We start from the raw sequence: 15,344 nt of genomic DNA on the forward strand, positions 1-15,344 counted from the left end.
GTACCATAGTCTCAAGCACCACAACTGAAGCGTAGTCGGGTGCCCAAACAATGGGACAAAGTTAGGACATTTGTGTTATCAGAAATCGAAGGCTTGTTTGAGCGTGCGAGGGAAAGGCAGACTCAATTAGGGAATCAGAAACAGCTTTAAAAGTGAAAACAAATGCCCTCTAGGATCCATTTCTTCAGGAAGTTCCCTTCCGCCATCCTGAATAAAATGAACGCAGCCCGCTTCAGAGCACTACAGAGCTTGATAGGTTGTCACAAGAGAACATCCTTGTGTCGTGGCCATACTCATTTGTAATTTTCAAGTAAAATAAATGAGAGTGACAAGGCAAATTAAATCAAAACCTTACCCTTTGAACATTTATTACAGCTCTAATGGAAAAGAATGTACAGTGTCATGGGAAGGCAGAGTGCATTTTGTGCATTTTATTTCTGATTCAAAGTGAAACCAAATGATGGTCCACTGGCATTTAAGTAGCTGAAACCTAAACTGCCTCAATTTAAATACATACGAGGAAACAGTTGCTTGTTTTGACTGCAATCCACATTATTCAATTGCTCTCCAAAATTTACATAGAGAGTCTTAGCCCTAATTTAAACCATGTAAGCCATTCGTTTGCATTTATATGGATTGTTGTATGTGCTCTACATTAGGTAAAGGAGACATACGTTATATATGAAGCAGGTGAGTTCAGTCCTTTGATCGCAGCTTCATTAACTACAGCCATGGTCAAAATTAAGCTGTTTAAAAACTCATTGATGTCAATAAACAATATGCTTCAGTGCACCCCTGAAAATGTGGGCCCTTTTGTGGAAGGGGGCGGAAATTTGAAGGATAAGAGAGTCAGTAGGTCTAGCGGTTAAGGCACCAGGCTAGAAGCCAGGAGACTATGAATTCTAGTCCCATCTTAGACATGAGTCACTTGGGCCACTTATTCTTTCTCCCCGTTGTTTTTTTTTTTTTTTACAGAATTACTCACGGTCATTCTATTTGTCTGTTTCTGTAAGAAAACATGTCTGAAAGGATGACCCATGGGGCATGGATTCTTTAGTCAAGGTTCTAAAGTTCAGATACAATAAGAAATATTGATATAATGCAAGTCTCAAATCAAGCTCAGAAACTACCAGGTGGGAAAGAAAAACAAGAGAGGAAGACATGGACACAAAATGTGCTTGTGTTTTATAAACCAGGATTAATAATATCCCGAAAAATAATAAATTAAATTAGCCCTTTCTGTCCTTACACTCATTACGCTCATTAGAGCCTCGATTGAAGGGGGAAATGGCCCAGATTGATAGCCAGGTTTCGAATTATTTTATTCAATTAAGATTCTGCAGCAACCTTACCCAGTGAGTCCTAGATCCTCTTTTGAAATATGAAAACAAAACTTAATTGACTAGAGAAATGACTATTTAAAAAGTTTGTCCATAGAGAGCCTGTCTGGTGTAGTGGTGAAGGTTTTCAGCCTAGAAACCAGGAGATTGTGAGTTCTAGTCCTGCCTGAGTCATGAAAGCCAGCTGGATGACCTGGGCCATTCACACTCTCTCAGCCTAACCCACCTAACAGAGTTGTTGTTGTGAGGAAAATAAGATGAGGAAGAACCAATGGTGAAATCCGCCCGGTTCTATCTGGCTCGCTGAACCGTTAGAGCCAGTGGTGGAAGGCTCTGCCCACCCGCCAGGATGTCATTACGTCCTTTTTTTTGACCATCTGTGCACACACAGAAGGTTCTGTGCACGCACAGAAGAGGCGTGCACGCACGTAGTACTTGCACACTCCCGTACCCAAACCGGCAGCGAAGGTAAGTGGATTTCACCACTGGGAAGAACTATTAGGTATGTTCACTGCCTTGGGTTATTTATAAAAATAATAAAGATGTGATAAAAAAATATTTTAAAATGAAATGGGCCCTTTGATCCTTGAAAAGCTTAAGGCAGCATGTCTCCCCCTAAAACCCATGAAGCCCTCTCCCAAAATGGGATGTAATTTTTGGAGTTTTGGAGTGCAACCCCTAATGTTGCAAAGCAAGCTATGGTTCTTGAGCTGATGGAAGCTGAACATCTCTTTTTTATGAAAGCTTTATTTATTTATTTGATTTCTATAGCTGCCCATCTCAGCAAATGGCTCTCTGCAGCTATAGAAATTAAATTAAATCAATCAATAAAGTTTTATAACTTTCCTGAACCAAATACTCTCTAGACATGTTGCAATTACCGTGCTTCAAATTCCTAACCAGTTCTGGTTGGGAACTCTGGGTGATGTAGTCCCAACCCAGCTGTAATCTATAAAACCAGAAATGATGGCCTCAGAAATTGTACTGTATGGGACAATTTTTCAAGAGCTATGAAGTTTTTTATTCAAATAAAATACACTGCCAAGTAGTTCCACAAATCATTTTCAAAGCCATTAATAAAGGAGTACAATTTCTACAACATCATACAGCATTTAGTCACATTTAAATAATAGGCACAAGCACTGACTGTAAACTCAAGGAATCTAGAAATGTTTGTTTCTTTTATTCCTAGGCGGAGATACAGTCTCCAGTTAAATCAAAATCATGTCTAGATCGGACTAGCTTCATTTTTGGCCTATTTTCAAGCTATTTTCAACCCAACATCACATATGTTTCTGATGGCATTCATCACAGTAACCTTGAAGGCTGCGCAGATTTCATTTTCAATTTTAGTCATCCTATAATCTCTTACATGAACTTAAAATTTAATTATAAATACAAATGGAAAGAAGGATAGGAATGGAAGAGGAAATAAGCAAATTTAATATACTAATTTTGACATTAAGAATTATGACCTTTCAGGTGTTCCTTAAAATCAAATTTTGCATCCCTTACCCCACCAAATCTGTTATTAAATTAGGGAGAGGCAACATTTACACAGTGACATAATTTTTAAAATATTTTTTTAGAGTGGGGGGACTAAAAACGCATAGGATTTGTGATAGTGACAGATGTTTTCACCAAATGCGCAAGACCAAAATGATTAAAGTCCCACTTTTCCATTTTGCTGCTTGTATTTCACAGTTTTATTTCATTTATCCATTTTATTTGTTTAAAGATTTCGTTAAAAATACATTTTAATTTTCTTTTCTTTAAAGATAGTTTTGGCAATGCAATCTTGAGAATCTTCCAGGGATTGACAAACAGGAATGTGGGTCTACACATGGACCATTCTTCCCCATTACCACTGCTACAATAAACACTGCCATTTGCAGTGACCATTTGTGAAATTCAAAAAGAGGTTATGTTCTTTGTAAAAGTCACATTCCTCATTCATGCTGGAGTGAGCTTTCAACTTTCATGGGCCCTTGAAAACGCTTCTCCAAATTTCAGAGTATAATGCCAGTGCAGTTGTCAGAATGGCAATCTTTTATTTATTTATTTAATTTTTATTTTATTTATTTATTTATTTTGTCACAACAATATATGTAGGTATCATACAAAAAGATTATATAGTATATAAACACATATATGAGTAAATATAAGGAGGTATAAGCATATATATAGGAAGAAGAAAAGAAAAAAAACAATAGGACAGGAACGGTAGGCACGTTTGTGCACTTATGCACGCCCTTTATGGTCCTCTTAGGAATGGGGTGAGGTCAATAGTAGAAAGTTTTTGGATAAAATTTTTAGGATTATGGGAAGAGACCACAGAGTCAGGTAAAGTATTCCAAGCACTGATGATTCTGTTACAGAAGTCATATTTTCTGCAATCTAGATTAAAGCGGTTGACATTAAGTTTAAATCTATTAGTTGCTCTAGTATTATTGCAATTAAAGCTGAAGTAGTCTTTAACAGGAAGGACATTACAATAGATGATTCTGTGAGTTAAACTTAGGTCTTGTCGAAGGCGACGGAGTTCCAAGTTTTCTAAGCCTAGGATTTCAAGTCTGGTGGGATAAGGTATTTTGTTGTTTTCAGAGGAATGGAGAACTCTTCTTGTAAAATATTTCTGGACACGTTCAATTGTATTGATGTCAGAGATGTGGTGAGGGTTCCAAACAGGTGAGCTGTATTCTAGAATTGGTCTAGCAAATGTTTTATATGCTCTGGTTAGTAGTGTGGTGTTTTTGGAAAAGAAGCTACGCAAAATTAGGTTTACAACTCTTAGAGCTTTTTTTGCTATGTAGTTGCAGTGGGCTTTGGCACTTAGATCATTTGACATGAAAACTCCAAGGTCTTTAACGGGATGGGGGTCATCTGTAAGGTAATGTCCATCTAGTATGTACTTAGTTTTTGGGTTCTTTTCTCCTATATGTAAGACTGAGCATTTGCTGGTTGAAATTTGTAGCTGCCAATTTTTAGACCAAGCGGTTAGATGATCAAGGTCGTTTTGAATGATAGAAGTATTGTCTGTGGTGTTAAATAGTTTGACATCATCAGCAAAGAGAACACAATTATTTGAGATGTGGTCACAAAGATCATTAATGTATAGTATAAAGAGTGTTGGTCCAAGGACGCTGCCTTGAGGAATACCACTCTTGACAGGAACAGGATTTGATAAAGCATTGCCAATTTTGACCACTTGTTGTCTGTTAGACAGAAAAGCAGATATCCATTTGTGGAGGGGTCCTGAGATGCCATAGGATGTTAGTTTTAGGAGAAGTTTATCGTGTACTACTGAGTCAAAAGCTTTGCAGAAGTCTATGTAGATTGCATCTATTGATTTGCCTTGATCGAGATTTGAAGTCCATATGTTTTTGCAGTGGAGAAGTTGTAAGTTACATGATAATTTTTTTTTTAATTAGTGTTTCCTTATTATCAGCTATGGCCGTCCCGGAAAGGTTGAATCAGCAGATGCCACATTTACTACTCTTTTTACAGTTGCTACTCTTATTACTCTGAGAGGGATCCCAGCTCAACTTAGTTTGTTTTAATCCCTGTTATCTCTTTATCAAAACTCTGGAATATACAGAAATCTGGGAATAAAGATCCTTGCTCTTTATAAATGCCTAGCATTCCTCTAACTTAATAATCAGCCCTTCCAATATATTTTGTGCACAGAAGACACAAAATCGCATACACACAATCCCACCTTTGAAGAATACATTATAAAACTTTGCCATATTTCACCTTTTCTTTACACCATCCTAGGTTGTTGGAAGATCTACAGAATGCTCTACTGTGCATTAGGCTAGATCTTACCTCTTAAATTTTGTTCCTGGGCTAATCCATAAGTAAACGCATGCATGTATGGTACCTTTAGTCAAACTGGATGGTAAATTGGCCCATATGCCAGTGTGTAAATGTTTGTTCTTCTTGCAAAATGGTGCCAGCTGACATTGTGCTGGTACAGCAGCTTTCATATCCTTTGCCAGTGTCTTATGGCCACAAAACTCTTCAGACTATAGTGCATGTAGCATGCTTGACTTGTTGATTAATTTTAATAGGGTAGATCATACACAAGTCCCATAGTAAAGTTATGCTTCACACCACAACTTAGTTCAACCATTGTTATTCTTGAAACTTGAAGTTTTAAGAATAAAGCTCCTCATTTATACAGCCTCTGGCAGGGCCAGCCTTCGAACAAATGGTCCCCCAAGAGAGAGGTGATTTCCTTCCTTTTGTTCATATTTTCTAGAATAGGATAGGATAGAATAGAATAGAATAGAATAGAATAGAATAGAATAGAATAGAATAGAATAGAATAGAATAGAATAGAATAGAATTTATTGGCCAGGTGTGATTGGACACACAAGGAATTTGTCTTGGTGCATACACTTTCAGTGTACATAAAAGAAAAGATACGTTCATCAAGAATCATAAGGTACAATACTTAATGATAGTCATAGGGAACAGATAAGCAATCAAATCATATTAGGAAACAGTCAATATAAATCGTAAGGATACCAGCAACAAGTGCTGATACAGCTGATTTCTTACTACCCTCGTACCCCATGTTTCTAGGCATGCAAGATTTATCTCTGCCATATGATTTGGTACGCATGGATCTGATCACATGTGTGCCATTTTGGAATAGCCACCGACACTCTAATGTCCCCAAAGGTTACATGCATACCAACAAATGTTCACACGAGGCTGACCATACATTGCTGCCAACTTTCAAAATAATGATGAACTGTTCTCACACTGTTTGTTTCAGCTGTCGAGCCCATAATCAAGCAGATAACAAGAACAGGAAAGTCCCACAAGTCCTGTTTCATGGGACTGCTATTTCTAAATCTAATCCTAGCACCTGGCAAGAACTATCATAGGCACTCTTTACAATGGCAAGCTTTATTTTGTTTAGATAATAGAACTGAGTTGCAGGATGAATCCATTTGGTATCTGCATCTGAGGGATTTTTTGCCATCAGTTTTCTTATGTGGCTGGTGTGATGCTGTTTGCTTGATGGTCCACAACTTTACCAAATTGACACTACAGACAAAACAGCTTTATGTAAAGAGTTGGGGTTAATTTTAATGATCCATCTATTTAATTAATGAGCCAGACTCAAATCTATCCTTCATCATGGAGGTATACTAGATATCTTTGAATGAGTCACTTCTCCTCAGCTCAGTAGTCCTTGCGCAGCTGAAATGAAGAAAGTTCTCTCTGAAAAGGAGAGATTTAAAATTGTTAAATAAATCAAAACAGGAGCTATGGATATATCCATCTAGTTACGTATAAACAAAGGAAACCTACATACAGATTAACAATTTTATACCAGCCTTCATTTCATGAGGCGGAATACAAGTGTATAGTAGGGGCTAGGTGTTTTTTTTTAAATTTCTCTCTTGATATAGTCACAGTCCATAAACATACTAGATGTTTTATATCACTTTGAAGAGTTATCAGTTTTACTATTTGCATATTAGAACTAATTAGCAACCTCTCTAACATCATCCAGAGGGAGAGGTCTGCGCAGAACTTAATTCATTATCTTCTGTTATTGGCATATCATGTTAAAATGACAGGCATCGTATATTGTACAAGTCATCAAAATTTTAATTAATTTAATGAAAGCTGATTTCATTCTGCCTGCTGTCTCTGTGTAGGATGTATCCCTATATAGACTGAACTCTTTTTCACAAAAAAGGTTTGAAAAGACTTTGTTCCCCCAAACTATTTGCTGGAAATATTTTTGTAAATTAAAATGTAATCTTTTTTTAAAAAAATTATTTCTTGAAAAAAAAAATTTGTATGATATAAATAATTTGCATAATATATACTTGAAATGCAGATTTGACTTTATGGAATAATGAATTAGTTTCTTCTGAATTGAAATTATTTGTCAAAAGGAGAAATCCTCAAAAAATACTGTATTCCAAACTGCTTTGGGGTAAAAGAGGAAAAACTGTACAACTTTAACATGAACAAAAAATACATTAAGTAATCAAACACATGAAATTGTTTATGAAATAGAACCTATTCCAAACCCAGGTATTAGTCAAAATGTCAAGAAGCTGATTATTTTATAAATAGGCAACCATAAGAAACCAAATCACAGATAAAAACAATGAAATAAGCAGAGATATGGATTTGTCTCAAGTTAGTTCTTATTTTTATTACAAGAAATATATGGAGAGTAATATATAGATTGATTCAAGAAATAATTAAATAAAGTACTACTTTCTCATTAACTACATGGATCATTAATTTTAACTTCCAATTCCCACTTCGGTTTATTCTAGGGAAATAATTTTCTAACAACGTATCAGTATAATCATTATCATCCTTCAATTAAACTATTAACAATTAGAAGCCCACTTCTACAGTCCGTAACAACTTTATAAACCCTTCCTTGATGGAATTTGGAAAGGGGTAAGATAGGTGAACTTTGTAATTACCTGTTCCTTGCCTATCTGATATCATACTCATTTGATACTTTCTTAATACATCCAAACAACTGGGAGATAGTATCTTATAAGATGAATGCATCTTATAAGATGGTAAGATGAATGTAGTAAGATGAAAACAGGTAGTTCTTGACTTATGACCACAATTGAGCCCAACATTTTTTGTTGCTAAGCGAGACATTTGCCCCATTCTATGACCTTTGTTGTCACATTTGTTAAATGATTCATTGCAGTTGTTAAGTTAGCAACGTAATTGTTACGTGAATCTGGCTTCCCCATTGACTTTGCTTGTCAGAAGTTCGCAAAAGGTGATCACATGACCCCAAGACAGTGTAACCATCTAAAATACGAGTTAGTTGCCAAATCTCTGAATTTTGATAACATCACCATAAGGATGATGCAATGGTTGTAAGTGTGAAAAACGGTCATAAGTTATTTTTCTTAGTGCTGTTGTAACTTTGAATGTTCACTAAATGAGCTGTTGTGAGTCAAGGATTACCTGTACAGTTTTTCCAGCCAGGGACAGTCCAGATATATTGTTCTGCAACTCCTATAAATCCCAACTATTTTTAGTGTTGCATTTCCACTCTGAGGTTGTCATTCCTCTTGGATCTCAGAGGGAAAAATCTGAATTATCCTCTAGCTTCTACAACATTGTCTCTTGGAGTCCCAGAACAGCAATCCAAATCTCTTTTTCTGTTAATGGCAACTTTATAACATACAAATCATCTCACAGAGGTTGTTCTATAAGGAATTGTTCGACAAATACAGTCAAGGATAAGTCTTAAATACCTGAGTAAAATTTCTCTCTGGATCAGCATTAGGATTCAGCCTGCATTCCCTCCCCTCCATGATTTTCAATCGTACATTCTGAGTTAAGTATTAGCTCCAAAGGATTTGTTTCTTTCATAGACAAATAGGCCATTGACTAGGTAGCAGAAATAATATTCTCTTTAACAGGAACGCTACCCCGCTACCCCCACTCCAAGAGACATTAACCGGGGCTTTTCATGCACCGTTGAGTTTATATAAACTGATTGACACCTTTGGGGGTCATCTTTCCACTGAGTCATAATTTTGCTCACTCGTGAAAAAAAGGTTTTCTTGGCTCTCCGTATTCTCCAGCTAAAGCTGAAAATTCAACTCATCATATTTACACAATAAAAAAAATCCATTCTGCCTTGTTTTTAATTGCAAATCTGACTCAGGGGACCAATTCTCCTGCTTAGGAGGCATCCCCGTGCCTTCTACCAGGGAACCAAGCTCAGTCAATTATGGTAATGAAATGTCAATAAATATAAAAATTTAATACAGTCGGCTTTGGCTGAGTGGCAGATGAAGACTTGCCTCCCAGACAAATTTGCTGGTTCGGCAAATATTAAATGCATCTGATAGAGGAGTTAGTGCCTAAGAGTCCACCAGAAGCAGCGGGTAAAAAGAATCTATCTATTGGGGTTTCCCTTTACATTGGAAGAGTACGGCTCCAGTATTCATGAGTTTCATTGGAAAATCTTGATTTATTATTAGAAAGAGAAGATGATATTTTCTCTTAAAGATAGCTGGTTGACGTTAGGCTAGTCACTCTCTCTTACCCCAACCCACCTGACAGGGTTATTGTGGAGGGGAAAATAGGAAAATGAAGGAGTATTAGGTAAATCTAGCACCTTGACCCAAAGGTGGCTTTTCATGAGGCAACTGGACTGTCTTTGTTTTTCCTTGAAGACATTTCCTTTCTCAACCAATAAGCTTCTTCTATGATCAAACAAATTAGTGGACCCTGATGTTCTAGCTACTTTATTAAGACTTGCAGCATAAGTTATGATGTTGTTACATCCAGAAAAAAACTTCTTGGATGAGAAATAAAACGTCTTCAAGGAAAAACCAGAAAGGTCAGTTGCCTCTTAAAAAAGCATCCAGCTTTTTACGGAGTTACCGTATTTTTCGGAGTACAAGACGCTCCGGACTATAAGACACACCTACTTTTCTTGGGGAGGAAAACAAGAAATAAAATCTGCCTCTGCCTCCCAGCAATTTTCCTCCTTGCAGCAAACAGCAAACAGCCTGCTTTAGTTTCATTTTTGTTTTCAGCACAGCCTGATTAGCACAAGGAAAAAAAATCTGCTTCCCAGCAATTTGTCTCCTTGCAGCAAACAGTGGAGGCCCGTGCAGCATTAGGCAATGGGCAATCCCTGCAGCCTGAAACAGCTGGGGGTCCAGAGGCCGATCCAATCGACAATCAGCTGCTTGTGCTAATCAGGCTGTGCTGAAGCTGAAATGGGCTGTTTGCTGCAAGGAGGTAAATTGCTGGGAGGCCAAAGGGTGGGGGCCGGCAGCAGGGCTACATTCTGTGTATAAGACACACCCAAATTTTCACCCTCTTTTAGTGGGGGGAAGTGTGTCTTATACTGCGAAAAATACAGTATTTATAAAAATAAAAATAATAAAGATGTGATATAAATAAAGTAAGCAAGAAAGTATAATTGGTCACCTTATCAAGGGACAAGCTCTTTCCAATACATTTTCCCAACCAATTGCAGAGAGGAAATTGGTAGCATATAAGCCTGTTTTTGCAGCAATCCCATGTTAGGTACAGGTGAACAAATAGGGTATTAAATGGGCATAGTATTTAGGATCATTTATTTATGCTGGAAATGAATTTGTGAACCTTTATATAGTCAAATGTGATTTCATCCATAGTTCGTGAACAAGAACAAGGGAGAAGAAAGGTACCTCAACATAAACTTAATTTAAAACATTGAGTTTGCTTTCATTCTCCAAGATAAATGTAATTATCTTGGTTTTCTAACTTTTGGGAGGGGGGGGAAAGACCATACTTTCTATTGTCTTAAGATAAGACAGACAATCACATTGAAGCCAGGTAGATTTGAACAGTAGCTTTAAGAACTGTCATGAAGATAATTTAAGCAGAACATCCAAATAAACATATCTCCAGTTAATATACAATTACTTCTTATTTCTGGAAGTTGAACTCCAGCACATTTGATACTCATTAAGTTGTAGAAGGTTGATTTAAATAACTCATTCTGCAATAAAATGTTGTAGTTCAAAATACTCATGTTCACTACCCAGTCATTCAGCTATGCATTCCTCTTAAAAATGTCTCAAAAAATATACCTGTTGATTTTATGATTACCAAATCCTTTATTGTTTTTTCCCCATTTATTGATTTTTAATATTTGTTCAAGCCTTAGGATATTCGCTAACTTGTTCATATTTTGCTTTTGAGATGGGATGATATAATCTGGTTACAAAAGCAATAGTATTCATGTCACAGTTTTACAAGTAGAGGACTTTATCTCAGAGTGGTGTACACAAATGAGGCAATATGTTAACAGATGAAATGTTAAAAACATTATATGATAAGAGGCATGTATATGTGTACACAGTATGTTTATCCAGGAAGCCTTTATTTTATTTCAGCCTGCCTCTTGAGAACAAAAAGAATATGTAAGATAGGAGGAGATGAGATGAGATGAGATGAGATGTCTTTGATTCTTCTTATCCTCACAATAACCTTACAAAACCAAGCCAGGTGTTATCTAGCCAATTTGATCCTTTTTCTCAGAAATGATGATTAAATTTTGGGGAGCCAACTAGATGATAGATAGATAGAAGGATAGATAGATAGATAGATAGATAGATAGATAGATAGATAGATAGATAGATAGATAGATAGATGGATGGATGGATGGATGGATGGATGGATGGATGGATGGATGGATGGATGGACGGACAGACAGGCAGACAAATTAGGGGTAACATGATAGCAGTATTCCAGTATGTGAGGGCTGCCACAAAAAAGAGGGCGTCAAATTATTCTCCGAAGCACCAGAGGGCAGGACAAGAAACAATGGTTGGAAACTATTCAAAGAGAGAAGCAACCTGGAATTAAGGAGAAACTTGCTAACATAGAGGACAACTAACCAGTGGAACAGCTTGCTTTCAAAACGGGATGTTTCTAAGAAGTCTAGACAGTCACTTATCTGAAATGGTATAGGTTCTTCTGCTTGAGCAGGGGACTGGACTAGAAGACCTCCAAGGTCCCTTCCAGCTCATTCTATTCTATTCTATAGGTAGAACTATGTATATATTGCTGCCTCAGTACTGAATGTGTGATGACAGTTCTGATCAAAATTGAAGGGTTTGGTTCAGGTTCTTCAGGTAAGGAACTAATCAGAACTGAAAACTATATGCAGATGTACGTATTTATCCTTGTCCTCCTTGTGTCCCAGCACTTCAGTGGTAAAAGGAACCCATTTACAAATGTATGAACTAAAAAAGATGTACCTGGTTAAGTTCAATTAACAAAATTCTGGTACCCTTTTACAGGTGGATTATTCCATAATCGCATCTCAAGCAGGTGCCACCCTCAACAGTCTCATGAGTCATGCACAGGAGCTGGTAGCTAAACTACGATCTCTGCAGTTTGATCTACGAGAATTTGTGTGTCTCAAATTTTTGGTGCTATTCAGTTTAGGTATGTATCCTTATTATTTGATTTTTATTTAAATGAAAATAGATTGACTTTATTCTGCTGTTTAATCCTTTCCCAACTGTATACGCAGGTCGGTTTTAGTCTTTCCAGCTCTGCAAAATATTAGAAATTTTATAAAAGAGCTCAGAACTCTGTCCATCTGTCTTACTCTTTCTCTCCCATTCTCTCCCTCTCACTCTCCCCATCAGCAAGATTACTCTCTGAAAATTGAACAGAATAGGACCATGTCTTTTTCCTTTGGACATATATTATCTTTCAATAGCATCATGAGTCAATATATTATGAAGTTTTCCATTATGCAATGGAATGAGATGAGAATCGAAATGTAACCTCTGAAGAGAGAATTCTAGTTCATTCCTTAAGTTCATGGCCTTAAAATGACTTGCTGACTGTTGACTGTTGATGTTTTATTTCATAGGATTATATAGGAGAGCATAAAATGTGCCATTCAACATTCATCTACAGATGAGGCACACTCAAAGCTCATCTACAGATCTTTTACAACTGTGCTTGAAAATACCTAACTTTAAAATGTTTTTAAGGACATGGCCTTAAAATGACTTGGCTTTCAACTCATGCTTAATCCTTAGCTGAGATCTGATAGTGATCTTTTTCTTTTGACCACAGGTTTATTCTATGCATGACAATTGTGTTAATGGTGCAGCAGGGGCTAGAATCTCCCCAGCAACTATTAATAATAATAATAATAATAATAATTTAATTTGTATACCGCCCTTTTCCCGAAGGACTCAGGGCGGTGAACAGGCAGATAAAATAAAAACGATACATTTCAATAAAAACAATATTTAAAAAACTTATTCCAATAGCCTAAATTTAAAATACAATACAAAATATAAAATAAACCCCAATAAAATCCATATTTAAAACCCTATTAAGCCAGTCCTGCTCGAAAGAATAGATATGTTTTAAGCTCGCGGCGAAAGGTCCGGAGGTCTGGAAGTTGTCGAAGTCCTGGGGGAAGCTCATTCCAGAGGGTAGGTGCCCCCACAGAGAAGGCTCTCCCCCTGGGGGTCGCCAGCCTGCACTGTTTGGCTGACGGCACCCTGAGGAGGCCCTCTCTATGAGAGCGCATCGCCGGTGGGAGGCATGTGGTAACAGAAGGCGGTCCCAAGATATCCCGGTCCTATGCCATGGAGCGCTTTAAAGGTGGTAACCAACACCTTGAAGTGCACTCGAAAACCACAGGTAGCCAGTGCAGCCTGCGAGGATCGGTGTTATATGGGAGCCACGAGTGGCTCCTCTATCACCCGCGGCGGCATTCTGAACTAACTGAAGTCTCCGGGTGCACCTCAAGGGGAGCCCCATGTAGAGAGCGTTACAGTAGTCCAGGCGAGAAGTGACGAGGGCGTGAGTGACCGTGCATAAGGCATCCCGGTCTAGAAAGGGGCGCAACTGGCGGACCAGGCGAACCTGGTAAAAAGCTCTCCTGGAGACGGTCGCCAAGTGATCTTCAAAAGACAACCGTCCATCCAGGAGAACCCCCAAATTGCGCACCCTCTCCATTGGGGCCAATGATTCGCCCCCAACAGTCAGCCGCGGTTGCAGCTGACTGTACCGGGATGCCGGCATCCACAGCCACTCAGTCTTGGAGGGGTTGAGCTTGAGCCTGTTTCTCCCCATCCAGACCCGTACAGCCTCCACACACCGAGACAACACTTCAACAGCTACATTGGGGTGGTCAGGGGTGGAAATGTACAGCTGGGTGTCATCCGCGTACAGTTGATAACTCACCCCAAAACCACTGATGACCTCGCCCAGCAGCTTCATATAGATGTTGAACAGGAGAGGCGAGAGAACCGACCCCTGTGGCACCCCACAAAGGAGGCGCCTCGAGGTCGACCTCTGCCCCCCTGCCAACACCGTCTGCGATCGGTCGGAGAGATAGGATGAGAACCACCGAAACACGGTGCCTCCCACACCCAATCCCTCCAACCGCCGCAGCAGGATACCATGGTCGATGGTATCAAAAGCCGCTGAGAGATCAAGGAGAACCAGGGCAGAGGAATAACCTCTATCCCGGGCCCTCCAGAGGTCATCCACCAATGCGACCAAAGCTGTCTCCGTGCTGTACCCGGGTCGGAAACCGGACTGGAACGGGTCTAGATAGACAGATTCATCCAGGTACTGGGGTAACTGGTGTGCCACCACACTCTCAACAACCTTCGCCACAAAGCGAAGGTTGGAGACTGGACGATAGTTACTCAAAACAGCTGGGTCCAGGGAAGGCTTCTTGAGGAGGGGTCTCACCACCGCCTCTTTCAAGGCGGTGGGAACAACACCCTCCCTCAGAGAAGTGTTAACAATCCCCTGGAGCCAGCCTCGTGTAACCTCCCGGGTGGCCAGCACCAACCAGGAGGGACACGGGTCCAATAAACATGTGGTGGCATTCAGCCGCCACAGCAACCTGTCCATGTCCTCGGGAGCTATTGGCTATGTCTGACTACATAACCCTTCTCTCCAACTACTGGCAGCTCCATTCCATGCCTATTTTAGCTTGAGTATCATGAGATACCAAGACTAGGCATCTGATGCATAGTATGCCAACTTCTTCTGTTTATAGACAGATCAATGCCCAGTTGGTATATCAAGGGAATAAAACTGAAGTGGCAGAATCCTCTCAACAGTCTCCCGACAGGTGTTTTTAAAAAGAGCAATAGAGGCAGCAAAGGAAAGAGAAAACAAGAGGGCAATGGAGAAACAAGTCTGTATAGCAAAGGACAGAAAGTAAGAGAAAGGTAAACAAAAGAGAAGAGCAAGAGATATAGAGCAGCAAATTGATAGTAGAAGAGAGAGGCATGACAGTAAAAGAACATGAGCTGAAGCAAGAGAGATAATCCACAAATTATGTACAGGGTGGGTGTGGTGCACTACCTTAGCAGGGGTTGAGCGCAGGTTCCCAATGAAGTAGGAGAAGCAGGAAACTTCCAGTCATCCTTGAGTTCTGACAGGCAATTAAAACAAATGGTCAAAAGTTTCACCTGTAGA

The 15,344-nt window shown here is 38.9% G+C and overlaps 1 protein-coding gene across 1 annotated transcript in view; it reads left to right on the forward strand.

Annotated features, from left to right (window-relative positions):
• Positions 1-15,344, forward strand: part of NR5A2 (nuclear receptor subfamily 5 group A member 2) — a 131,159-nt gene that overhangs the window by 83,521 nt on the left and 32,294 nt on the right. Inside the window, exon 6 of the mRNA XM_058177973.1 lies at positions 12,173-12,320. Within this exon, the coding sequence (XP_058033956.1) occupies positions 12,173-12,320 (148 nt within the window). The remainder of the gene's footprint in view (positions 1-12,172; positions 12,321-15,344) is intronic.

Source organism: Ahaetulla prasina, chromosome 3 (genome assembly GCF_028640845.1).
Source record: "Ahaetulla prasina isolate Xishuangbanna chromosome 3, ASM2864084v1, whole genome shotgun sequence".
Taxonomy (NCBI): domain Eukaryota; kingdom Metazoa; phylum Chordata; class Lepidosauria; order Squamata; family Colubridae; genus Ahaetulla; species Ahaetulla prasina.